The sequence below is a fragment of the Manis pentadactyla genome, chromosome 9 (assembly GCF_030020395.1).
Source record: "Manis pentadactyla isolate mManPen7 chromosome 9, mManPen7.hap1, whole genome shotgun sequence".
Classification (NCBI taxonomy): Eukaryota; Metazoa; Chordata; class Mammalia; order Pholidota; family Manidae; genus Manis; species Manis pentadactyla.
The window spans coordinates 39273369-39300242 of NC_080027.1; the positions used below are offsets into that span (position 1 = coordinate 39273369).

At 42.5% G+C, this 26874-nt stretch overlaps 1 protein-coding gene across 1 annotated transcript in view; it reads left to right on the plus strand.

Annotated features, from left to right (window-relative positions):
* Positions 1-1078: 1078 nt before the first annotated feature.
* XRRA1 (X-ray radiation resistance associated 1) overlaps positions 1079-26874 on the plus strand; it is a 63708-nt gene continuing 37912 nt past the window's right edge. The window contains exons 1-7 of the mRNA XM_036929796.2: positions 1079-2026; positions 4594-4691; positions 11544-11728; positions 14962-15033; positions 16674-16746; positions 19380-19477; positions 24040-24173. Coding sequence (XP_036785691.2) covers positions 4598-4691; positions 11544-11728; positions 14962-15033; positions 16674-16746; positions 19380-19477; positions 24040-24173 — 656 coding nt within the window. The 5' untranslated portion in view covers positions 1079-2026; positions 4594-4597. The remainder of the gene's footprint in view (positions 2027-4593; positions 4692-11543; positions 11729-14961; positions 15034-16673; positions 16747-19379; positions 19478-24039; positions 24174-26874) is intronic.

The following is a 26874-nucleotide window of genomic DNA, read 5'->3' on the forward strand; positions in this document are numbered from 1 at the left end:
CAAACGTATTTCAAGGTCACACAGCTAAGTAGAGGCCGAACCAGTGCTAGTACCCATATCTCATTCTTTCTCATCCTTTTCGAGTCCTGTTGCAGCACTTATCCCGTTATTCTCTCTGGTGGCTGTCATCTTGGCTGTTAGTAACGTTTTCATGTTAGAGAACTCACAGTCACTGAATGCCTACTGTCTGCCAGGCAGCGTGCTATGTGCATTTATATCTATCCTCTCATTTCATCTCCTAACAGCCCAGTCAGATGAGGAAACTAAGGAACTTATCCAAGGCCAGATACATGGTATCAGAACCTGGTTTGGAAGCCAGTTTTTTTCAAAACCTGTGGTATGTTCCCTCTGCTACTTTGCATTTACAGTTTTAGGATGTAATATTATTCTAGGTTTTTATTAATTCACTTTATTCCACAAATAACTTATTGAGCACCAACATTGCTCAGAAGTGTACTAAGGGATACTGAGGGATCAAGACAGACCTGTTCCGAACTCCAGTGGAATTCCTCCTCTAGTGACCTATAATGGAATTGCATTATACTATAATCTATTGCATTGTATCACTTTATTTTTAATTCCCATAAATTCCTCGTAAATATCCAAATGATGGACCAAATACTTCCTGAGTGCTTGCTATGCAGCAGTCACTGTTTTCATCCCTGGGGATATATCAAGGGCAAAATGCCTGTCTTTATGAAGCTAATATATTCATGGGATAATCATCACTAAGTAATATTAGAGATTTCTTCACCTCTGTGCAGCAATCCAGTCAGATGCCTCTGTACTTTTTTATTGTTCATCTTTTATAACTTTCCATTTTTCAAGATCTAGCTCTAACATCACCTGCTCTGTTCTCTGATTCTTCTTTTTTTGCAGACAGAATTAGGAACTCCCTAGCATTATTTTCATGGTTCAGTCTAGTTCAGTAAACAGTCATTGAGTCTCTTCAATGGGCCAGATCCTATATGAGGTGCTGGAGATAAAAATTTAGGAAGGACTTAGGTCTGGCCTTTAGAGGGACTCACAGCCCAGGGTCGAGTATGTGAGGACTGGGGATCAGACAGGTAAGCAGGCCATTATAACAACAGTGTGGCAGAGTGCCTCCACTAAGGGGCAGACTGAGGTGGTAGCACAGAGAAGGGTCAGCTCAAGGTGGGGGAAATACAGGAAAGCTATCTGTATGAGGCAGGCAAAGAAGAGGGGCAGAAGTGTGACAGGCCAGAGGACTGGAACAAGCAAATGTATGTAAATGAGAAACAGTACTCTGTGTGTGTTGTGTTGGACGGGAGGGCGCTGCAATTAGACTGAGATTAGCTGCTTCAAGTTTGAGATAGACAACAGAGGTAGCTGAAGCTACCTAGGCAGGCAGTCTCGAAGTCTAGAATTTGGATTTTCTTTTTTCCACCCTACAGATAGTTCATACTTTTCTTAGGGTTATTTTCTAGACAGTGTAACCTGAGAGTTAAGAGCCCTTCCTAGCTCATTAGTTGTTAATCCACACCTTCTCGCCTAGTATTCTTCATAGGGTGCTGGGATTTCTCGGATTGTTGTGTGCAGGTCTATAAGCCCTCTACAAGCTTGAGTCTGATTCATTCTTCATATATGCATAGCAAATATCTTTTCCCAGGTTGTATCTTTCAACTTTATCTTTGCTATGGTTATTGTGCATAAATTTATTTTAGATAATCATATAAATGATCCTTAACTTCCTGTTCTGTGATTTGCCCATTTTATTTAAGCACTCTAGCCACACCCCACTGTCATAAAATTATTCTCCTGTTCCACCTTTCCATCTATGTCTCTGTCTCTATAGCTATCTATTTCTGGGATCTTTAGTCTTGTGGTATTTTTCTTGGCCCCAGGTGAGATACATTTTGGAACAAAGGGTCACAGTAGGATATAATTAATGAGAAAGTCCAAAAGTTCTGAATGGCAGGCTAAGAAGGAGTGCAATATCTATTTTACAGGTGAAGAAACAAACAAAAAAAGAGGTCAAGAGGCCTTCCCCAAGGTCAAAGATCAAGTAAGTACTATGCAGATCAGAAGCAAGGTCCTCATCTCTGAGTAACTGGAGTCTTCTCCAATAGTCATCATCTCTAATATTCCTTGGCCAGCTACTTACTCATTCACTCATCCATTCACCTATCTAGCACATGGGTGTGGTTGGTCTCAAGAGAGATTTCCTGAAAGACATTAACTGAATGATTGTCAGTTTCCCCATTTACCTATCCATCCACCCATCTTCCCAACACATTTTTAATGAGTTCTAGATGATATGGTGAGGCTCTGGGATTACATGGGTGAAAAAGGAATCATAGGCCCCACAGCAGGTGGGAAATTGGTAAGGGGAGCAAACAATTATAGTAAAGTGGTAAGTACTACTAGGAGAAGTATGGGGTGTTGTGGGAACACATAAGAAGGGCCTTCAACCCTTTTTCGGGTAGTAAGGGATCAGGAAATTCACAGTGCCCATCAATCAACATCACTCATTCATTCCACAGATAATTATAAAATCTGTTACCTGTAAGGTGCTAGGAATAAAGAAGTGAATACCACAGGTGCTTAGACTCTAATTAGGGAGATCAGGAATATGTATAAAAACCCTTGGGCCCAGGAGAACCTTCATGGTATCCTTCATTTGGCTCATGCCTATTTATTGGGTGTTTCCTATGAGCATTCCCAGGGTGGAGGAAAGACAGTGAATTGGACATGTTTCCAGACTTGGAGGTTCACAGACCACAGAGGGAGCCCCCTCAGATTGCTAGTAATCTTATGGGGCAGAAAGGGCTCCAGCCATGAAAGAGATACTGAAGAAATATTCCAGGGCTTAGCCAAAGCAACAATTATTTCTTTCTAGAAGGTTCAGTGAAGGCTTTGTGGAAGGGGTGCAAGTGGACTGGGTCTACAAAGAAACTTTTTTTCTATTTATTAGCCCATTCAGTTCTTATAACAAGTTTTTATCCTTGTTTTAAATTTGAGAAATATGAAGCATGAAGAGGTAAAGCGATTTGCCAAATTCATCACTTAGCTTAGTGGTAGAAATTAGACTCAAACTTAAGCCTCTTAGCTACAAAATTGTTGCTTTTCCTACTGTACCACTCTACTTTTCATATTTGTCACTTCTAGGAAACACTTTCTCATGACACCTGATCCCAACTGTCCACTCTGCTGCTTTTACTGAATCTTTTTCCCAACCCTCCATTTCAGGGTCCCATATTCTTGCTATAGCTTCCCTTCCTCTGGCTTACAGGTTCCCAAACTTCTGCTACCTCAAGTTGTCTAAAACTATCCCAAAGCAGACTGGGGAATGGCTGGATCCCTTTAAAGAAAAATCTCAGATCTCTAAGAGCTCAAGGTTTAAGACATTTAGACTCTTGGTTAGAGATTTATTCCTAAAGGAAGTGGCATTTGAGCTGAATCTTAAAGCATGAGATCAACCAGATGAACAAGATAGAAGAGGCTATTTTAGGCCAAAGGAACACCAAGAACAAAGATAGGGAAGATGGAATATGATTTGGGAATGGAAAATGATTCTGTCAGCCTGATGGGCAGGGCTGACTGGAGCTGGAAAAGTTAGGACATAGGACTCCACAGGCCTTCAAAACCAGCCTCAAGCTTGCTCAGTGGGAATCCAGTCAGAAGCCTAGCATAGTTCTCTAAATGGGAGATAATGAAAGCAGTGAGAGACAGAGAAAAGGATACTGGAACAGTATTCTCTGAGCTGCAGTTGTCATGACTCGGTGACCAGTTAATGGAATTCCATTTCACTAGCAATATTTTTGTCAGACCTCTCTTTCTAAAGCACAGCTTGAATCATGGTTCTCTCCAGCTCAGATATCATCCACGGCTCTTGGTTACTTACAGGGTGAGGCCTGAGCTCCTAGCCTGGCCCTGAACGCCTTCAGGAGCAAACACCATCCTTTCCATCCAGCCTTATTGTCCAAGGCTCCTGAACACACCTCCTTCCCCTTCCTGGGTCAGGCTGTTTCTTTACATGCCTTGCCTGCCACCATGTGCTGAGTCCTGTGACCCGTTCTGCTTGGGATGCTTATCCTATCAGGAGACTCAATTCATTGCTCAAATCCTATTTATCCAATTCAAATGTCATTGTCTGCATATCATCTTACTTAATATGTGAGCCCCCTCTTCCATGAACTTTGTTAAACCAAAGAACATTTCTACTAGCACTTAATATGTAGGAGGCACTACATTTCTAATTTGATCCTCTCATCTGTCTCTTAAGGTGTATGTTATTACTCCCAGTTCACAGGTAAGGAAACTGAAGCTCAGAGGGGTAGAGCAACTTTCTCAGTCATAGAGTGAGGACAAATAGCCAGGATTCAAACCAGGTCTGTCTTAGCCCAAAGGTGATGTTTTCTAGTGTTCCACAGGGTTAGGGTTGATTTGAACTGAAACCTAGAGCCTTGTTCCCTCTTCATTTAAAGGGCCAGCCCATTTCTGAAGCAGGTCAGAGTCCTCTAGGGCCTCAGGGACAGTGTGGGTGTAGGGTGTGGTGGTCCACTGGGCTCACAAGTTGTGCTGGAAAGAGAGAGCAATGCTGCCCCTCTCACTCTTCTGCTTGGCCCCCAGGGAGATGGCCTCCTCAGGAATCTACAAACTGGATGATGGGAACGCTTACCTGAACAACTGCTTTCCAGCCAAAAATCTGCTTCGGACGCCAAAGGAAGGTCAGGTGATTTCTCAAATTGGGGCCTTTGCCTCACACCCAGCTCACATCCTGCTTCAGAATGTCTCCCACATCCATTCCTTCCTCTCCTGCCCCTTCACTACTGTCCCCTTCCCCACACAGTCCCATCCCTTCCAATCCATCTCCCTCCAGCAGCCTCAGGGGACCTCTGAAGTGTACATCTGACCACAGCCTTCCTGTTCAGTGGCTTCTCATTGCTGGCTCCTTTACCTGCTGTTCTGTGTTCAGAGTCTGACCTCCCCTTATCCTTTGCTACAGCCCCATTCCTTTATTTATGCCCTATTCCATAGTGCTCTCTTTTCACAGAGCTTTTTTATGTGCCCAGAATGTTCCAGCCCTCATTCCAGTTATCCAGACTCTTCCCACCTCCACAAAGCCCAGCTCTTCTCCCACTTCCTCCAGTAAGCCATGTCTGGCTATTCTACCCCAGGGTCCACCCTCCCTTGTGAGCTGTCTTCCTCTCTGTTTTTCTTATGTGATGACTAATCATATTCTGCCAACTCCTAAATAAAATGGCTTAAACTTGACTCTGCTAAGTATTTTTTCAAACATTTATCTAGTTAAAAACTCCCCTGGGGCAAGGACTCCTCAGTACACTGAGCAGAGCCAGACAGAACACTACCCAGAAGTCTGTGTTCACAGGATTAGAGTTGTTGCTTTGAACGGGTAGAGGAAGGGAGAAGTCCCCCTTGTTTACTTCAGATGAAGTGACTTGTTGGGCTGTACATGGACTCTTGGAAGAATCTTCTCCTCTCGTCTGTTCTCCCCACTTCTCTGGAGTGATTTTATTTTTCACATACAGACCTTCTCTGGCCACCTTCCTGTTTGAAATCTTCCCATGCAGCTCTCATTGTGAACTCTTAATTTCACATCCACAGCCCCTCACACACACAGAAATAATACTGCATGTGTTAGTGTTGGTATGTGTATTTCCTAGCCCACTGAGACCAGTGGCATCCCAGTCACTAAATGCATACCTGGCACCTAGATCTTGGTTTCTAAATACCATTCTCCAATAAAAGGAGCCAGGGCTCCTCAAATAAAAAGCTGTTTCCAGGGCTGGAGCAGGGAAAACACAAACTGAACCTGGAACATTGTGTGCTACCCCAAAGTACAGAAGTGCTCAGAAAAAGGACAGGGCATGTCGAAGGGACAGAGCAGCCAACCTGAAGGAGCCACTGGCCAAAGCTGGGACAATTGAAGCAGCAAAATTAAGAAAGAATTGGGTTCTAAACCACAGACTACATAAATATATATGAGCCCTAGCTGATATGAATAAATACTTGAATATATAAATAAGTGGGGAGAAGGAACAGCTCTTCCTTATGGTAGAATTCCAGTTAATAAATGTAGAAGGAATGGAGGAAATAGAAAACCACAATTAAAATGTCACAATAATAATTTTTACAGGCAAGAAACTTCTATGGATGCTATATTAAGGGTCTACTAAGGGTCTCTGACAAGAGATACATACATATATATATATATGTTTTTATATTCATTCATTTTTTATATGTATATAGATGAATATATATATTCATGTTTTTATATGTATATAGATGGAGAGAAAGACACACATGTACAAGTACTTTCTATATTTCAAGGGACTGGCATATGAAATGATGGGGCGATGAGTCTGAAATCTGTAGGACAGGCAGTCTAGACCTCAGAGAAGACCCCAGGCTGCAGCCTTAAGGCAAAGTCTCTTCCTCCTTTGGAAAACCTGAGTTTTTGCTTCTAAGGTTTTTCAACTGATTGGGTGAGGCTGAGCACATTATTGAGGACAGTCTGCTTAACGTCAACTGCTTGTAGATGTTAGCATGTCTACAAAATACCTTCACACCAACACCTAGATTGAACAACTGCTTACCGTAACCTAGCCAAATTAGCCATCACAGATGCTAGCATTAGTGGGTCAAAGTATGATGTGAAATAGGTTATTTTCACAGTCTCTAGGTATCTTTATTAATTACAAAGGAAAAATAATAACTTCTCAGTAGAGAACCACCTTACTGGAATCAAAATTAATAACCCGAGTAATCAGACATCCTGGACACCAGGACATGATGTGCTGAGATGGTTGTGCAGCTGTGGTAGTGCAGCTAAAGTGCAAAACCTTAATATAATTATGGGACAGCATCAAACAAATTCAAATGGACAGACATTTACAAAATAATTGACTAGTACTCTTCAAAAGTGTCATGATCATACAAGAAAAAATAAGGACTGAAGAACTGTCACAGGCTGGGAGAGACTGAGGAGATATGACAACTAATAAAATGTGAGATCCTGGATTGGGTCCTGGAACAGAAAGAGGATGTTAGTGAGAAAACAGGTGAAATTCAGAGAAGGGTTGTAGATTAGTTATTAATATTGTACTAGCGTTAATTGCTTGGCTTCAATCATTACAACTATATAAGATGTTAAATTAAGAGAAACTGGGGGAAAGCTGTACAGAAACTCTGTACAATTTTAGCAACCTTTCTGGGAGTCTTAAATTATCTCAAAATGAAAATTATGGGGAAAAAAATCCCTCCTGTGGATACCTTTTCTGCTAAAAGCCTACCCCATGAGAACAGGAGCTCCTTACTCAGGTCCTCCAGACTTTTTCTGATCTGACTCTGCTGACCTCCCCAGCCTCATCTCTTTTCCCTCATGTTCATTTCCTGATATACTCTGAGCCTTCCTTCCTGCCTATGTTGGAAGTTTTGGCTCCAACCCAGCCCGGAGTCTGCAGGAGTCAGAGCTATTGGGATAGGATAAAGGCCCATACCCCAGATAGGGGCAGACATTTTACAAAATAATTGACTAGTACTCTATGGAGTGCTGGAGTGTCAGGCCCAGAAAGGGAATGGGAAATGGCTCATGTTAGACATAGGCCAAGAGCTCCATCCAAGAGGCAGGATTGGCAGCAGTGGCCAGGTGAGCCAGGACAAGCTCCTGAGACAGGATTAGGGAGCTGTGCAGGAAGGGAGCTAATGACCCAAGGCACCAAGCTGGTCCCCACAGCTCTGTGCTGTTCTTCTGATCTTTCATACCTCTGAGTATTTCTTGTGCTCTTCCCTCTGCCCAGGCTGCCTGGTTTTCCCATCAACACCTAGACAACGTTCAACTTACTAGATCTAGCTTATGCCCTAGGCTGGTAGCTCCCCACTCTGGGCTTCCACAGTACCCCTTATATTATTGAGCTCCTTTGAGTCAGGGCCTCTGTCTTACTCTTTTCCATAGCTCCAGCTCCCAGCACAGAGAAGATGTTCAGAAAAGCCTGAATGGATGATTGTGGGCAGGGCTGTAGCTCAGGTTCATGCAGCCATTCATTCAGCAACACTCCCAGTGTGTTAAGCTCTGTGCAGGCTTTGGGAATACTGAGATGAATGAATCAAAGTCTCTGCCCTTGGGGACTTTCCACTCTAGAGGGCAAGATAGACAATAAACAACTGAACAAATAAAATCATTGCAGATTGCTCCTTAAAGCTTTCCAAAAAATAGAAGAGGAGGGAATACTTCCAAACTCATTCTATGAGGCCAGCAACACTCTAATAAAAAAAATAGACAAAGACACCATAAAAAAGAACATTACCCCTGATGAACATAGATGCAAAAATCCTCAACAAAAGATTAGCAAACAAAATCCAAAAATCATCCATCATGATCAAGTGGGATTCATCCCAAGGATGCAAGGATGGTACAATATTCGAAAATCCATCAATATCATATACCACAACAACAAAAAGAAGGACAAAAATCACATAATCATCTCAACAGATGCTGAAAAAGCATTTGACAAAATTCAACATCCATTCATGAAAAAACTCTAAAAAAATGAGTATAGAGGGCAAGTACCTTAACATAATAAAGGCCATATATGTCAAACCCACAGCCAACATCATACTTACCAGTGAGAAGCTGAAACCTTTTCCTCTAAGATCAGGAACAAGACAAGGATGCCCACTCTCCCCACTTTTATTCAGCATAGTACTGGAGGTCCTAGCCACAGCAATGAGACAACCCAAGGAAATAAAAGGCATCCAGATTGGTAAGGAAGAAGTTAAACAGTCCCTGTTTGCAGATGACATGATATTGTACATAGAAAAACCTAAAGAATACACCAAAAACTACTAGAACTAATAACTGAATCCAGAAAGTTGCAGGATACAAAATTAATACACAAATCTGTTGCATTCCTATATACTAACAATGAACTAGCAGAAAGAGAAATCAGGAAAACAACTCCATTTATAATTGCATCAAAAAGAATAAAATACCTAGGAATAAACCTAACCAAAGAAGTGAAAGACCTATACCCTGAAAACTTCAAAACACTCATGAGAGAAATTAAAGAAGACACCAATAAATGGAAATACATCCTGTGCTCATGGATAGGAAGAGTTAATATTATCAAAATGGCCATCCTGCCCAAAGCAATCTACAGATTCAATGCAATCCCATCAAAATACTAACAGCATTCAAGGAACTAGAACAAATAGTTTTAAAATTCATATGGAACCACAAGAACCCCAAATAGCTAAAGCAATCCTTCCTGAGAAGGAAGAACAAAGCTAGGGGGATTATGCTCCCTAACTTCAAGCTCTACAACAAAGCCACAATAGTCAAAACAATTTGGTACTGGCACAAGAAAAGATCCATAGATCAATGGAACAGAATAGAGAGCCCAGATATAAACCCACACATATATGGCCAATTAATATATGATAAAGGAGCCATGGATATACAATGGGGAAATGACAGCCTCTTCAACAACTGATGTTGGCAAAACTGGAGAGCTACATGTAAGAGAATGAAATTGGATTATTGTCTAACTCCATACACAAAAGTAACCTTGAAATGGATCAAAGACCTGAATGTAAGTCATGAAACCAAAAAACTCAGAAAAGAAAGCATAGGCAAAAATCTCTTGAATATAAACATGAGTACCTTTTTCCTGAACACATCTCCTTGGGCAAGGGAAACAAAACAAAAAGTGAACAAGTGGGACTACAACAAACTAAAAGGCAAAGGGCACCATTAGCAGAACAAAAAGGCATTCTACAGTATGGGAGAACATATTCATAAATGATTTATCCAATAAAGGGTTAACATCCAAAATATATAAAGAACTCACACACCTCAATACCCAAAAAAACAAATAACCTGACTAAAAAATGGGTAGAAAATCTGAACAGACACTTCTCCAAGAAGAAATTTGAATGGCTAACAGGCACATAAAAAGATGCTCTGCATTGCTAATCATCAGGGGAATGCAAATTAAGACCACAATGAGATATCACTTAACACCCAGTTAGGATGGCCAACATCCAACAGACAAGAAACAACAAATGCTAACAAGGACACAGAGAAAGGGGAACCCTCCTACACTGTTGGTGGGAATGGAAATTAGTTCAACCATTGTGGAAAGCGATATAGAGTTTCCTCAAAAAACTAAAAATAGAAATACCATTTGACCCAATAATTCACTCCTAGGAATTTACCTGAAGAAAAAAAATCCCAGAGTCAAAAAGATAGATGCACCCCTACGTTTGTCACAGCACTATCTTCAATAGCCAAGAAATAGAAGCAACCTAAGTGTCCATCAGTAGATGAATGGATAAAGAAGATGTAGTACATATACAAAATGAAATCTTATTCATCCACAAGAAGAAAACAAATCCTACCATTTGCAACAACATGGATGGAGCTAGAGGATATTATGCTCAGTGAAATAGATCAGGTGGGAAAAGACAAGTACCAAATGATTTCCCTCATTTGTGGAGTATAACAACAAAGCAAAACTGAGGGAACAAAATAGCAGCAGACTCACAGACTCCAAGAAGGGACTAGTGGTTACTAAAGGGAGGGGACTTCGGAGGGTAGGTGGGGAGGAAGGGAGAAGGGGATTGAGGGCCATTATAATCAGCACTCACAATATAGGTAGGTCACGGAGAAGGCAGTACAGCCCGGAGAAGACAAGTAATGACTCTATAGCATCTTACTCTGCTGATAGACAGTGACTGCGACAGGGCCAGGGGGGTGAGGACTTGATAATATGGGTGAATATTGAAACCACAATGTTGTTGATGTGAAACCTTCATAAGATTGTATATTAATGATACTTTAATAAAAAAAAAACTACAGATGCAGGAGTAGACAGATTCTAGAATATAGAATATTGTTATGGTCTTTGTTAGGTGGGCTCTCTAGTAAACCTTTTATTATTCTTTTTACTTACATACATTTTCTAGTTCTTTCTACAACAAACATGTATTACTGGTTTTTAAAAATTCCAATTGTCCTATAATTATCTTATCCTGAGCTCCTTACACAACCTTTCCCATGTAACGATAATATCCAGAGTAAGGTCAGAGAAGATGGAGCCCACTGAGTTGACGTCACTCATTGGCTTTACCTGAGAGAAGGCAAATGTTGGAGTCGCTGGCTAGCACAGGAAAGAATGATCAGCTCTATTGAGGGAGTCAGAGAAGGCTTCTCAGAGCAGGGAATAGTTGATATAGGGTCTTGAAAGAAAATCAGCATTTGGAGACAAAAGTGTAGAGGAAGGAATCAGACAAGTCATTCTCTCTTTGAGTCTTAGACTTTTCATCTGTAAAATGGGGACAGTAACATGTCCTTTGCTAGGTTTTTGGGCCACTTAAATGAGATAGGTATGTAGATCTCCATGTCCCCCACCTCACGCCAACAACAGAATAGCTGGTATGTACTAGGTAATGAGCTATTTTTGTTTTGGTTTTAATATTATAAATAAATATTCTGTAAGGGCACTAGTTGTAGCTTTGGAAGAGTTTACTCTTTCTCACTGGTCTGATCTTCTCAACAGGCCGAGGACACTGGTTAGTGGCTCGGAAATGTAATGTCAAGAATAAGTCCAAGGGTGTGGTTGAGGCACCAGCTGAAGGTCAGGAAAGCCCAAAGAAGGTTTCTTCTGAGGTCCGGGGGAAGAAAAGGTCTCAACAGGGAAACCAAGAGGACATTCCTGGACGTGTGCTGGACCAGGCTTTCCTGGTAAGAGTAAAAGCATCCTGGAATGGTTGGCTGGTGTCTGTCTTGGTGGGGGGCAAGGACTTGCCTGACTCCCCTCTGGTCCAACTACCCCCAACCACCCCCAACGATTAGATTTCAGGAAATTGAGTATAGCCAGATAATGAAGGGCCCCAATGCTTTCTTTATATGTAAGTTTTCTTAAAACCACCTTTGAGATAAGTATATACTATGTTATTATTATGATGTTGCCATTGTGCAGATGGTGAAACTGAGACCCTGAGAGGTAATTGGCATTGGCCAAGGTCCCACAGTTAATAATTAGGACTCTGGTCTACTTAGAATTAGAACTATTTAGGATTAGAACTCTGGTCTACTGACTCCAAAGGTTGTGCCTTTACATTATGTCAGATTAAAAAAAACCCTCTTGAGTTGGAGAAGCAAAGGAGTAAGTCACAGGGAAAAGTAAATTAAAATCCCATTCCAGCACCTCGTAGGGTGTAGAGATTCCTGCTCCGTTCTGGGGAGTCCTCTCCAGGAGTGGAGTTATTGGGGAGGTCCCACACTCCACAACCTTTGTCCTTTGGGTTTGGTGTCTGGCTGCCAACCAGTCAAGGGGCTCCCGCCGGATAGTACCAATGCCTGGGGCAGTCTTTATGAAGAGGACTAGGCAAGCTGTGGTGGAGACCAGCAGGTAATTTCACATCAGCTCTGTGCAGTGCCTCAGTGGCTTTGCAAAGAAAGACACATTTTGTAAAACAAGATTAATGTGCAGTCCAGTTCTCATAGCTTCCTTAGAAGAACTCTCTGGCAGCCTCCTTTGTTCCCAGGTTCTGCTTATGGTTCCAAAGAGATGGGTTTCTCCACAGATAAGATTTTGAAAAAGAGCTTTGAGGGTTAGTTGGTTACATGTCACCTCAAGTGGGTAGTGTAAGCTTTTCATGGGATCCTGAAGGATTTCTTTAATTTTTATGGCCACTTCTAATAGCAGGTGAGGAGGACTGAAGGACAGTGCTGAGGAGGAGCAGAAACACTTTCCACAGAGGCCATCTTTCCCCTTTGCTTACAACAATGCACATTCCCACATTAATGGAGGTGGCTTGTTACCTGTGTTGCCACTTTGGAGAGCAAACGCTTCGGGGGTGTTTTTCAGAGGGATGGGATGCCCAGTTGCCTGTTGGACAGCTTCACTTGGATGTTTTGTTGGTACCTATATTGAGCGACTGCGCCAGGCCCCTTACTCCAAGTCCCAAAACATACCCCTTTTCTAGTGTTTGCTATGCCACTTGAGTGATGGCACTACTATCTACTGAGTCACCCAGCCAGTAACCTTGGGTTATCCTTGACACTTGTGTCCCCTTCACCACTACCCCTGCCTACCATTTCCAAGCCCTGGCACCTTTATTAAATAATTGTCACATCTCTATGCTTTGCCTCATCTCCACCACCACCACCCTAATCTGGGCCACCATCACTTTACTGCATTAATTCAGTAAATTCCTAACTACTTTGAACCAACTAGGATGCTTTTATTTCACACAAAAAGAGGCACTGTTATCCCCAGGTAGATTAATTTACTGATTTAACGACATCTTCCAAGGCCTAGGTTCCTCCACCTTTCTGCTCTTATATCCTCAGTATGTTAACCTGTTCTCTTGGGCTGATTGCCTTCATGATCCCAAGATGGCTACAGCAACTCCAGTCATCACATATAAAGGATAACATCCAAAGGTAGAAAATGGATTGCTACTATCTTGTTTTAAAGGAAGAAAAAGCTTCCCAGAACTGGCCTCCCACACCCAGCAGCCAGTGTCTTGTTTGCCAGACTTGTATCATATGTCTCAAAAGTCAATTTTAGGTTAGGAGAACATGACCGCCATGATTGGATTAGACAAGTCAAGACTTATCCCTTGGAGCTGGAGTTTAAGGACACATCCAATCTAAGAAACATGAATAACATTGGGGTTCTTTAACAAGGAAGAAGTAGAGAAATGGGTCTAGGGAAGGACATCAACAACAGCTGGTACGTGTGTCTCACCCCTCCCTCTCCTGTCTTCTCATCCTTTCTGTGTGTATCAGACATAGTAATTTTTATAAATTTGCAGTCAGGCCACTGCCAAAAAACCTCTAACAACTTTCTTTTGACTGGGATAAACCCACATGCCTTTACAGAGCCAACATGGACCCCAATAATCTAACAACTGTCTCCCTAGCTTCATCTGACTGTTTTTCATCCTCTCAAAAAGTGTCTTGCTTTTTCCTGCCTTGATAGCTTTCACAACCCTTGCCACCCACTTTCACATGACCAAACTCCTACTTAGCTCTTAGGTCTCAGCCGAAATATTACTCCCTCAGTAAATATTACCTTACTTGCAGACTGAGGTTAGGACCTCCAGTTACTGTCTCTATAGCATCATAAATTTCTCTTTTAAAAAGTCATCACATTTATAAATATTCACTTGCTATTTGGCTTTCATGCAGTTGCAAATGGAATATTTCTGCCTTTTCATTACTTCCCAATGCCCAGTTCATACCTAAACATAGTAGATACCATAAGTAAGTGATTAACAGGAAAAAAGAATGAGGTTTGACTACACAGAACTAGAAGCTTCAACGCTGAGATTTTATTCTAGCATTTTAATTTTGAGGGGCAACATATGGTAGTCAAAAGAGCACAGAGTTTAGTGATTATAGATTTGGATTCAAATCACAGATCTGTTACTTACTAGCTATGGGGCCTTAAGCAAGGCAGTGTATGTCTCTTAGCCTTGTTTTTCTCATTTAAAAAGGTAGATAATCATACTTATGTCAAAGGGTTTAATTAAGATTAGAAGAAGGTTTGTTGATGTATTTAGCACAACAATGGCACAAAGTAGTGCCTAGTAAATATTTGGTGAATGAATGAATGAACAAATGAGCAAAGAAATTACGACAAAAGGAGATTGGTAAAGCCCCAGAAATACAGATTTTTTTTTTAAAGAGCCAGGTAGAGGAAGTGAGGCTCAGAAAAGATAGAGAAGGGACAGAGAGGGAGGAATCCTCCTAAGAACCCTATAAAGTCAGTGTTACTATCCCCATCTTACCGATGGGAAACAGGTAGAGGAGTTGGGATGGCAGGTTGGTTCTGAGCAACTCCAAACCCGAGTTCTTTCTACTGGACCAGGCCACATTCCTTATCAGAGAGTCATTTGTTGTCTTGGCCAGTCACATAACTTTTGCTGGGGCCTGGAGAGCTGACCCTCTGCACTGTATTCCAGCTGAAGCACCACTGCGTGAGGAAGCCATCAGACCTGTGCAAGATTAATGTGAGTGGCCTGAAGTTCTCCAAGGTAAGGCCAATCCGCAGAGACGTAGTTGGGGTGACCCAGAACTGAGGTGGTTCCTGACTTCTGTCCATTGTATCTCTTGGGGACTGGGAATCTGGTCACGAAGGAGAGGGAGGGTCAGACAAGGGCTCATTAGGTGGAAACAACATTCAGACATAATATTTTACTGTAAATAGGGCATTACCATGTTCTGTGTGAGATAAACAAAATAGCCTTATGGAAGTGGGTTTGAATTTGCCTTAAAACTTTGTTGTGACATCATTTATTGTGTGACACTGAGTTCCCATCAAAATAGCCTGCAGGAAACAACATGGATGGAGCTAGAGGGCATTATGCTCAGTGAAATAAACCAGGCGGAGAAAGACAAGTGCCAAATGATTTCACTCATCTGTGGAGTATAAGAACAAAGAAAAACTGAAGGAACAAAACAGCAGCAGAATCACAGAACCCAAGAGACTAACAGTTACCAAAGGAAAAGGGACTGGGGAGGATGGGTGGGAAGGGAGGGATAAGAGGAATAAAGGGCATTACGATTAGCACACATAATGTAGCAGGGGGTGGCATGGGGAAGGCAGTATAGCACAGAGAAGACAAGTAGTGACTCTATAGCATCTTACTACGCTGATGGACGGTGACTATAATGGGGTATGTGGTGGGGACTTGATAATGGGGAGAATATAGTAACCACAGTGTTGCTCATGTAATTGTGTATTAATGATACCAAAAAAAGAAATAGCCTGCAGGAGAAATTTTCTCAGTTTTCAGTGCCAAGAGTGGTAATTGTTCTCCCAAGATGCAGGTTCGTTCTTAACTTGTAGGCACTGTGACCTCATGAGTCATATTTCTTTCTTTGCATTGGCCAGTAGGTAGCTCAGGGCCATATTTGTGGCCTGCCATTAGTCAATGTATATACAGGATATTATGGCATATATTTTTGGTTTGTAGGCCCTCCGTGGCATATAAAGAGAGATTGCTTGTGTAATACTATACAGCAATTAAAATGAATCAACTAGAGCTACATGTGTATCAACATAAGTAAATATCAAAACATCTAGGTGTATCAACACAAGTAAATCTCCAAAACATAGTGTTGAGTGAAAACGCAGGTTGCAGAATAATAAACTACAATATGATTGCATTTAATAGAAAGTTTTAGAAACATGTTAATAATACTATATATGATTTATGGATACACATGTATGTAAGTAATATAAGTGTAAAACAGGTGTAGGAAAGGTAACCAGCAGTTCAGGACAGCTATTTTCTGAGGGAGATGGGGAGAAGAATGTAATTGGGGAGAGTTATGTGGCATGGGGGGGAGGGGGCTCAACACTCTGTAATGTTTTATTTCTTTAAAGGAATTTGAAGTAAAGACAACAAAATATATTCAGGCTTATTAAAGCTGGGTCGTGGGTACATGTGTCTTCAGGGTATCATTCCCTATACTTTCCAGTACATTTGAACAATTTCATAACAGAAAAGAAGCAGAAAAGCCCTTGCAGTCCTCGAGAAGTGGCTGCTCCTGTGCCGTGATGTGTGCCATCTCTTTAGGTCTTTGCTCCTTCTGACAGCAGCTCTGCAGCTTCAGCATGGCCTCTGTGCCAGGAACTAATCTTGTGTTCTTTCCAAACGCCTTCCCACAGGCTAAGGAAAAGGATTTCAAGCATTTTCATTCGGTGATTTACATCAATGCCTCAGAAAACCTGCTGCCTCTGGGTAAGCTTTTCTTCCTGAAAACTACTTTCTGCCTCTTGGCCGATGCAGCCAGTCATTCGTGTTAGCGTATCAGTTGCCTGTCAGTCCATCCATGCATGACTGGACACGCATCTCTTTTTTGGAGTGCAATAGGCTGGGTGCTGGGGAACTCACAGACCTGGACTTCAGCCCAGAGCTGGCACTACCTGCTTAGAACTTTGCTCATGGAATTGCTGCTTCTGTATCTGTACATGGAGATAATTCTCTTCCTTTCTTCCTCCCCAAGGCAGGACCCCTTGTAGGCTCAGAATGAGACAGATATATAAAAATGTTTTTAAGTCCGTAAGAGCTCTTTTAGGACTTCTTTATTCAGCAAATCCACAGTGCCCACTGCTGGGTGTCAAAATTGTGGGAATGGGCGAGTAAGGGAAGTGCAAAGATAGAGGGAATCAGAAAATGCTATGCAAGCGTGTAAGTGGGACATCAATCAAGTCAGAGTGTCACGAGAAACTTATGAGAAGAGGAGCACTAAAGCTGACACCCAAGAAATGAATAGAAGGGACTCAGCATTTCAGACCAGTGGAGCAGATGTGGGATGGCAGTGCCTAATCAGGGACCGTGAAGACGCTCTGTAGGTTTGCAAGGGAGGCAGGGAAGAATGGAGACCAGGAGGTTGGCAGGGTCAGACTATCAAGGGCCCTGAGTAACTTGGACTAATCCTGAAGGCAAAAAAGAGCCCCGGAAGGCTATTAATAAAGAGGCTCAGTGGTGGCTGTGAGGAGGGTGGATTATAAGGGAAGCAGACGGAGGCCAGGAAACCTGGGAGACAGCTTCATTTTTTCAGGGAAGGAGGGGTGAGGCCTGAACTAGGGCTGTGGCAATAGAGGGGGGATTTAAGAAAGTGAGATTCAGGAGGAGGTAGAAATAACATGACTTGGTAACTAATGAAAGGAGGGAGGAACCAAGGGGATCTACTGAGACAGAGAGCCCTGGAGGAGAGGCAGGTTTGTGGAGAAACAGGATGACTTAGTTCAGTTTTGAATGCATTGAATTTGAGGGGTGTTTTTAAAGATGCACGTGATGAAATCCCTGCCCTTAAGAAACAGTATAGTCTGTCAGGAACATGGGCTTGAAATACAAAGGCCAACAGGCATATAAAAAGATGCTCAACCTCACTAATGATTAAAACACCATCAAAAGCTATTATCTGCCTATCAAATACTGGCAAAAATGAGACTGTAGGGTGATCACCAGCACTGGGAAGGAAATGGGTACTCTCCTATTTAGCTGGCAGAAGTGAAAATATTGGTGCAATCTTTGGAAGGCAACTTGACAATGTCTCTGAAAATAGACATTGTTCTTAATCTAGCAGTTCCACTTCCAGAAATGTATTCCACAGAAACAAACCTGTACAAGGATGTTCATTGGAAATATCTTGAAATAACTACCAAGCTGTCTTTTTTTTTTTGTCTCTACTGAATATTCTGACTCATCAGACCACCAGAGGCCACACTCGACCCCAGGTTCACTTAGGAAGCTCTAAGCCATTCCACAGTGTGCCAGCAGCACGGCCTCAGGAAGTCCTTTCCCAGGGTGTTCTCACAGCCCCCCGTGCAGCCATCACAAGCCATTCTCCATGGCCCCCAGCTCAGGTCCAGGGCATTGAGACTCATTGGTGGAAGCAGGAGCCACTCTGGCTTAGAAACCTTGCTCCCACAGGAGCAAATAGCCATTGTAACACTCCACAGACATAGTTCCTAGAGTCCCTGCCAAGGGCATGTCCAGTTATAGGAGACCCAAAGTTATGGTTACCCTCCAGAGGTTTAGAGTTCATTTACATTTTCTCCTAATCCAGTTGTGATTTACCAGTCTGCGGTCATTTTTACCACAGCAGTACTGCCTGTGTTACTGCACTATATGTTTCAGGTTACCAGGGGAACAGAGCTAGAAAGTTATAAGGTCCAGTTCTCATGCAGAAGAGTGTTCTTACCTTTTATTCACATAGCCTAAAGGCCGTCAATAGGGAAATGGTTAAATGAAGTAGGGCATGTCTACACTATAGAACATAATTCAGACATTATGCAGATGTATATGTTTTGATATGGAACAATCCTTAAGTCATACTCTTAAAGGAAAAAAAAGTAAGTCACAGTACAATGTGTATGGTATGATTCTCTTTTTGTAAAAAAATAAGTGTGGTGTGTGTGTATGTGCGTTTCAGTATATACATGAGAAAAAGTCTGGAGTATTACACATGAAATTCTCAATACTTACATCTAGCTGTTAAATTAAAGGGATATTTTATTTTGTTTTTTGAAGGTTTTTTTTTTTTTTGGTGGGCATGTTTTCCCTTTATAATCAGAAATAATAAAGAAAAGTTTTTAATGGACTTTGGAGTTAGCCTTAGATTCAATTCTTGGCCCTTCCACTTACCAGCAATTCCATTCCCAGCAAATCACTTGGCCTAGCTGAGCTTTGGTTCCCTCAGCAGTAGAACGGACACAGTGATCCCTATTTTTCAGGGTGTTAGAGATTTAGAGGGCAGTTATATAGAGAGCCCAACAATTAAGCCCAGCCTAACTCAGTAAATTACTACTGGTAATATCTTTCTTTTAAGTCCTTCACAAGCTGCAAATTCTTTCTCCTCTCCGTAGAGGCATTTCACACGTTTCCAACCTTAAAAGAACTGGATCTCGCATTTAATGGCATCAAAACCATCTATGTGAAATATGGAGACTTTAAGTTCTTGGAAGTAAGTTGGAGGTAGGGAGTTTTTGGTGCTCACCATTTCCCTGTAGGTAATGAGTATGGAGGTCTCCACTGATTCTCACTGTTGGGAAGGGGCTCTCCAGGCCTTTACAGCCAGCCAGGCCCTTGCTTCAGTGCAATCATCTGGGTGGTGGGGTTGCTGGTGGTGAGGAGGGTAGCGGTGGTGGTGGTGGCAATGGTGACAAATAGATGAGAATATGTTAGACTGGTGACCATGGAACATGGTCCAGAAAATAAATGCCAAAGGTCATGCCCAAAGGAGACTGTGCAGAAAAATGAGTTTTTTAGGAAGGAGTTGAGGGGAGATCTGGAGCCAGAGGGGCCTGAGGAGCCATGGAGGTTAAGTGAGCTGGTCTGAGTGAGCCAGTCTGGTTCAACGGGTTGGGGTAAAGCAGGCTATAGGCCTAGTGCATAGGCCCAGAGATGAGTGTGAAATGAAATAGGGCTCCTATGAGTTATATAGCAGACTCTTGACATTTGTACATTCACAGCTGGGAATGTACACCCCAGATACAAAATTACAGAAAAATTTGTTTGCATTCTTGGCTTTCTCCTAAATTAGATTTCCCATAGTTATGCATTTTCTATGCACGTTCTCATACTTCAAGTTAATCACCTCTTCACCTTCCATGAAAACTTTAGGGCTACTTTTCACAAAGAAACAAATCTCTGTCACTACCTGAGAGTCACTGTGTACATAGAGAGTAGAGAACAACAGAGCTGGAGCAAGGTGTGGAGCTGGGCATCTGGCCAGGCTCACTTACTGAATAATGGGCTCTTCCCCACAGGTTGGCCTTACCTGTTGGCTGAGGTGTTTCAGATTCAAACCTCAGCAAAATGTCTGTGTGTCATGAACCTTGCGATTGATCCCGAATTGTTGGTGACTTAAATTATTCAATCTGCAAACATCAAGGGTCCACCGCTTTTCACAAAAGCCTTACTTAACTTGGTCTTCCCAGATAGACAGAGGGAGACAGACCTCCTACAAGTGAATATTTCAGAGAGTTGATACCCTTTATATGCCCAAGTTTTAAAAGGTTTTAACTGCTTGGGATGGCAATCTTCTTAAAATGGATTGTATGTCCTTGTATTCTTAAAGCATGCTATACTGACTGTAATGGTTCCTTCTCTCCATTGTTTCAAGTCATACTGAGGATAACAGTGATTTACTATGATTTGGAACAGGAGTGGTCCTCAGACTTGTCCAGGAAGCAAAGCTCTTGAATGTCCGATAAAACAGAGAGGGAGTAAGTTTATGACAACTGATGCAGTGCTGTGCTGTGTCAAAAATAATTCATACCAAATTTTAATATGGATAGTGGGAAATCTGTTCTCAATACTCTAGAGATAGAGGGAGTCATTTCCCTCATCTATAGGCCTGGGAGCTTCTTATGGACTTTCCTTTTTTTTGGTTATTTTACTTTATTAAAAAGAAGTTGTTGAGCTCCTGGTGTGTTGTATACTGTGCCAGGCATCATGTCTTCCTCACCCCTACCATTTCAAACCCACGTGTCAAGTGCCAGTGGGACACAGGGAGGGGACATGACTACAGTCTTCAACCCCACACAGAGCTGACTACCTTAGATCTACTGGTCGATCATGATTGGCTTTTGGGGGGGTCCACTTCAGAGTTTGATAGCCTCTGATAAAGATTATTTGTTCAACCACCCAGCCTTACCAAAAGGGAATTTATTTACAAAAGAAAGCAGAATATAAATGAAAAGAGGAAATCTCTTGGCCAATCTTTTGTTTTCCTCTCTTTATGATTTGCAAGGGCTCCCTAAGAAAAAGAATAAACCTGTCAATGTCCTGAATTTGCAGCTCACGGTAATGAGTATTTTGATGTGTAATAAAACTTGATGTGACTCAGCAGATGCAGTAGCCAGGTTAGGAATCTTCTGACCTTGTTGGCCAGAAAGGCCGCCACTCATAGTAGAATTCTTCAGCAGACAATAAGGGAGAACTTCTTTTTGCCATGATTTGATTCTCTGCATACAGGTCTGAAAAAGGGTCAGCTGCAGCCCTGCCCTGGGAGTCAGGAGACCTTGTTTCTAGTCTTGGCCCTGCCACTATTTTGGCCTGCCTCCTTAGCCAAATAACCTGCCTTCCCTAGGACTTAAGTTTTCCCCTCTGTGAATTCCGAACTAGCTATGAAATTCTGTGACCTGTGATTCTAAGACTATTCTAAGACTTACTCCTGTAAGTCAGTAAATATTTTAGGCTTTGCAGTCTATATGGTCATAACTCGTCCTACCTGTCATAACTGGTCAACTCTGCTGTGGCAGAAGGAAAGGAGCCACAGACAATACATAAACAAATATGCACAGCTATGTTCCAGTAAAACTTTGTGACACTGAAATTTGAATTTTACCTAATTTTCCTACAGTTATTCTTCTTTTGATCTTCTTTTCTACCATTTAAAAATGTGAAAATTATTCTTAGCTCATGGGCCATCCAAGCAGGCAGCAGGATGGATTTGGCTCAAAGGCCTTAGTTTGCCAACTCCTGAGCTAGGACACTGATGACACAGCTCAGTGCGGTTGGAGAGTGAGACACAGTCGACTGTAGTAATGGGTGAGCCTGCAGAGGCAGCAGAGGAGACAGCGTGGAGGGCCTTGGAAGCCTCGCTAAGGAGTTTGAACCTTTCCTATGGGTAATGGGTGTGACTGTTGTATATTCTTCAGTATGAAAGATATTAAGGGGGCAGAATCCATAGGTCTTGTTGACTGCCCATATCTGGGTGTGCGGGAGAGGACACGCCCTCCTTCACCTGTGCTTATCCAGGCCAGCTGCCTACTGTTCCTCCTTGAAGGCTTCCCTCTTTGCCCTGCCAAGTGGGATCACCCTTTGTGTGAACTCTCTAAACTTGGAATTTGCTAATGGCAGTGAGAACTCAGCACTCTTCTGGTGCTCAGCCTGTACAGTCTTATCAAGTTCTCCCTCTTCTACCATGGACTCCAGTCATACCCAAACCATTTTCAGTCCTCAGAACAATCAGGGCTATCTCCTGCCTCCTGGCTTCTCTACCTGCCACTTGCTGCACTGTCCTTAACAACTTGGTGAATACCGCCCAGTCTCTGGGGACAACTCAAGTGTCATCCGCTCTGTGAAGGCATCTGGACCCCCTGGTGGACCTGCCCATTTTCCTTCCTTTGTGCCTCTATTGGTCTGTGTGAGACATCTATCCCAGAAGCTGCCCACCTAGGCTGTGAGCTCACAGTGGGCAGGGACTGGTACAGAGTAAGACTTCGGGTAGGGACCTTGAATGAGGTGATGGCGATGATGACAGCCAGCATTAACTAAGCATTTAGCTTGTACCAGGCCCCAATGCTCAAGGCTTCACTTACATAATTCCTCATACAAACCCATTATTATTCCCACTTTACAGATAAGGAAGCTCAGGTTAAGTAATTTTCCCAAGACCATATAATCAGTGAGGACTTAAACCCATGTCTACAGATCCCATCAATTAATTACTACAGCAGAATCACACCAAACCCAGTCCTCCTCTGGCGGTGACCTGCAGCCAGTTGTCTATATGTCTGATGACTGGGTAACACTGATGTGGTTGACCAAAGACCTTGCTTCTGCACCAGCTGAATAAAACTCTTAACAGTGGCCCCACTCAACAGGCTTCACTGGATGTGGGTGGCTAGAGGGGGAGGGAAAGAAGCTGGCTTGTGCAGAAGTGCTAAAGTGAATGTCTAGACTGGGCTGACATCATTTATCCCAGTTGCCTTTGTCTTTCCAGAAAGAAACTCAGTTTCCTGACTGGACCCCTGGCTGCAAGCAACTATCTCATGAATCTAGTGGCCAATTAGAAGGCAGCTGATGATGGGGTGACAGTTCGGGTCTTTGTCCTCATAAGCCACTCATTCTAGCTGCTTTTTTAAATGTGTACTTACTGTGTACCAGGTTCAATGCTAGGTTACAAGGATACAGTGATACCGTGGTATGGCCCCTGACCTCAGAGAGTTTGTGCTTTAGTCCACTACTGTGTGTCAGAACTATGCTAGGCACATCTTGTACCAATATCCCTATTACTCAGACATGTATCCAGCCATGGTAGATATCTGGCCAACTGTGAGAAGTACCTCCTGGGCAGTCTAGATAGAGCACTCAGTCAGGGGAGATAGAGATTCCATCTGGCTGGGGAACTGGGACAGGTTTTATAAGGAGGCAGCTTTTGAGCTGGCCCTTTGGGGCTTGGATTCAGGTACATGGAGAAGAGGTATTCCTGATTAGGCAAAAAGCTCAAGCAAAGATCTGCAGGTGGGGTGGGAGGAGGTATGGGGAGGAGTGACTTTGGCCAGCACCATAGGATAAACAACAATTTTCAGTGGAGGTAAGGCTGGAAAATGGGTTAGGAACTGGCTCTAGTGGGCCTTGAATTTTAATCCAGAGATTCAAGAGGGTTTTAGCCTTGAGGGTGGTGGGGCTACCCCAGAAGTTTAAAAAAAAAAGCATTTAGCTCCCACCTCATGTATAAGCATCTTTTTCATGTGTAGTGCTTCTGTTCCCCCATATTTTATCTTTGCACCACAGTTCCTGGACCTTTCCTTCAACAGCCTGACTGCAGAGGCCATCTGTGATCTGGGGATTCTGCCACACCTCCGTGTCTTGCTGCTCACGGGCAATGGGCTCACCAACCTGCCACCGGATTTGGCTGTCGCAGAGCAGTAAGTTCTACATCCCAGGGTCCATCCCATGTGTTTCTTCATAGCGTTTGGGTGTAAGTATTCAAGAGAATAGTCCAAAGCAGCTCAGGTGTGCTGTTACGACAGGCTGTGAGTGTTCAAAGCAGGGAGGATGCCTCCTACTGAAGCTCCTAGGAATGGCAGCCAAGAAAGCAGGGCCCCAAAGAATGGGTAGGCCTCAGATGGGTGTCCCACACTCCTCTGTGCTATTAGGAGAGACCAGGTGTTTAGCAGATCACCTTCCCTGCCTCTGATTGGTCATTGATAAATCCTGGGTATTGCTTTTGCCACACTATTCCCCTTCATGAACTCTCTTAATAAACTTATATTCCCATTTTTCATCTTTGCTGAATGGGCAGAGGCCATGCCTTGCGGCCAGGATGTGCTCATTAGTCCTTCCTCTCTTAATAATAAAACCACATATGTAGTGCTCTAAAATTATTCCATCTTCAAAGAGGCACAGAATCTCAAACATAATTAAATTAGTCATGGGGATAAAAGTACAGCATAGAGAATATAGTCAATCGTTCTGTAACATCTTCTATGTTGACAGTAACTACACTAGCTGGGGTGAGCATTTAATAAAGTGAATAACTGTTGGATCACTATGTTATATACTTGAAACCAATATAATATTGTGTATCAACTATATTTCATTATAAATAAATAGAACAGGGAGATCATCCTGGACAATTGGTGGGCCCAAGGCAACCACATGAGTCCTTAGAAGCAGAAGAGGAAAGGAGAAGAGTCCATGAGATGTCTATGGATAAGATGAGGCCAGAGAAATGAGGCTGAAAGAGAGGGCAGAGAAAGGTGTGCAAAGAACTTGACCCGCCATTTCTGGCTTGGAAGAGAGCCATGAGCCAGGGTATATAGAAGGACTCTGGGAGTTAAGAATGACTCCAAGACAATAGCCAGCAAGGAAACAGGACCTCAGTCATACCATCACATGGGCCTGAATTCTGCCAACAGTTTGAATGAGTCTAGAAAGAGACTTTTCCCTACAGCTCCAGAGAGTGGGAGGGAAAGCCTACTGATCCCGTGCTTTCAGCCTTATGAGACCCTTGGCAGAGAGCCATGCTGTGCTCATACTTCTGACCCATGAAAACGTATGCTAATAAATATTATTTAAAAATAAAATAAAAAATAATCCCTACTTTATAGATAAGGAAAGTGAGGCACAGATAGGTTAAAAAATTTGCTCGGGGTTACAAAGCTAATAAGTGGCAGATCCGAGAGTTGAACCAGGTCTGTCTGATTCCAGAGACCAAGCTTACGGCCATTACATTCCCTTCTTATAAAGATTCTGTACATTTTCCGAGGGCCAACTCAGAGCCTTCTCCTTTGACCGGAAACCTTTCTGACTGCTTTAGCCCATGCTTCTTCCTCCCTTCTTTAAGCACCTGTTGAGTTTAATGTTTTCCCAGTTAGTTTACAACTTAGTATATGCTATTGTGACTGCCTCATAAATACGTACATACTGTGTATTTATAATAGATAGGTAAATGGATGATATATATAGTCTCTCCAGCAGATTCATTTTAGCAGATTCATTCAAGGGCTCTGCGCGCATCTTGGTCTATTTCTTGGGCATGTGTACAACTGCTTTCTTGTCTCTTACACACCCTCCCAGGCACATGCACACACCTTTCTTTTCCTCAATTTTATCTTCTTCTTAGGCAGGCTTTCTTCATGACCAGACCTGTAACAGTCAGGGTCTAGTCAGGAATACAAAACCACTCAAGGTAATGCAAATTGATGGGAATTACTTATCTTAAGTAGGAAGAGATAATAATTGGTGTTTTATTATGGAAAATTTCAAACAACATAGAAATAGAGTCAATGGTGAAATGAACTTCCATGTACCCCTCACCTAATGATTACTGCTTGACAGTTATCAAGTCACACCCAATCTTGTTTCCTCTAGCCCCATCACACTTCACCCTAGATTATTTCAAAGAAAAATCTCAAATGTATCCAGCCATAAATGAATCCATGTAATTTCATGTAATTTCAAGCAGTTGAATTCAAGCAGATTCATGTAATTTCATCAGTAAAATCCAGTGTGTACTTCTAAAAGACAAGGACTCTTTTAAAAAGCATAGCCAGAGTACCTTTATTCTACCTAAATGTTACCAATAATAAACAGAGGAAATTAGTGCCATAGGTGGTAGAAGGTCTGGGGTGCAAAATAGAGAATAGCGTTAGTGGAAGATCAAAAGGGAAGAATAAGAGTTGATACCAAGAAATCAGAAGCCACTAACACTGCTGGCCAGGGGCCCACAATCTTATCCCTGCTCTGGGCTTTTAGGGAGGTCATTGCTGTAATTCTCCATCAGCAGCAGATATGCTGCCTAACCAGGCCTGGAACTTCTGCCAACAAAGACGCCACTACAAATACTGCCTTTGCTGCATTGCTGCGACTGCTGCCAAACACCACATGAGAGAGTTGCTTCTGCCCCTGCTCTGGCCTTATATTCTCACAAGCCCCTCCATTGGCAGTACCGAGCTGGAAGCCACTTAGAAAGGCAGGCAGGGCACAGATGCAGAGTAAAAGTTAAAAGCAAATAAGCAGATGACTGGTACCATCAAATCCTCGGAAAACCAACATCTACTCTTCTTTTCTTCATTTTTAATTTCCATACAACAAAAGCAACCACAACATGCTTTCACCTAACAT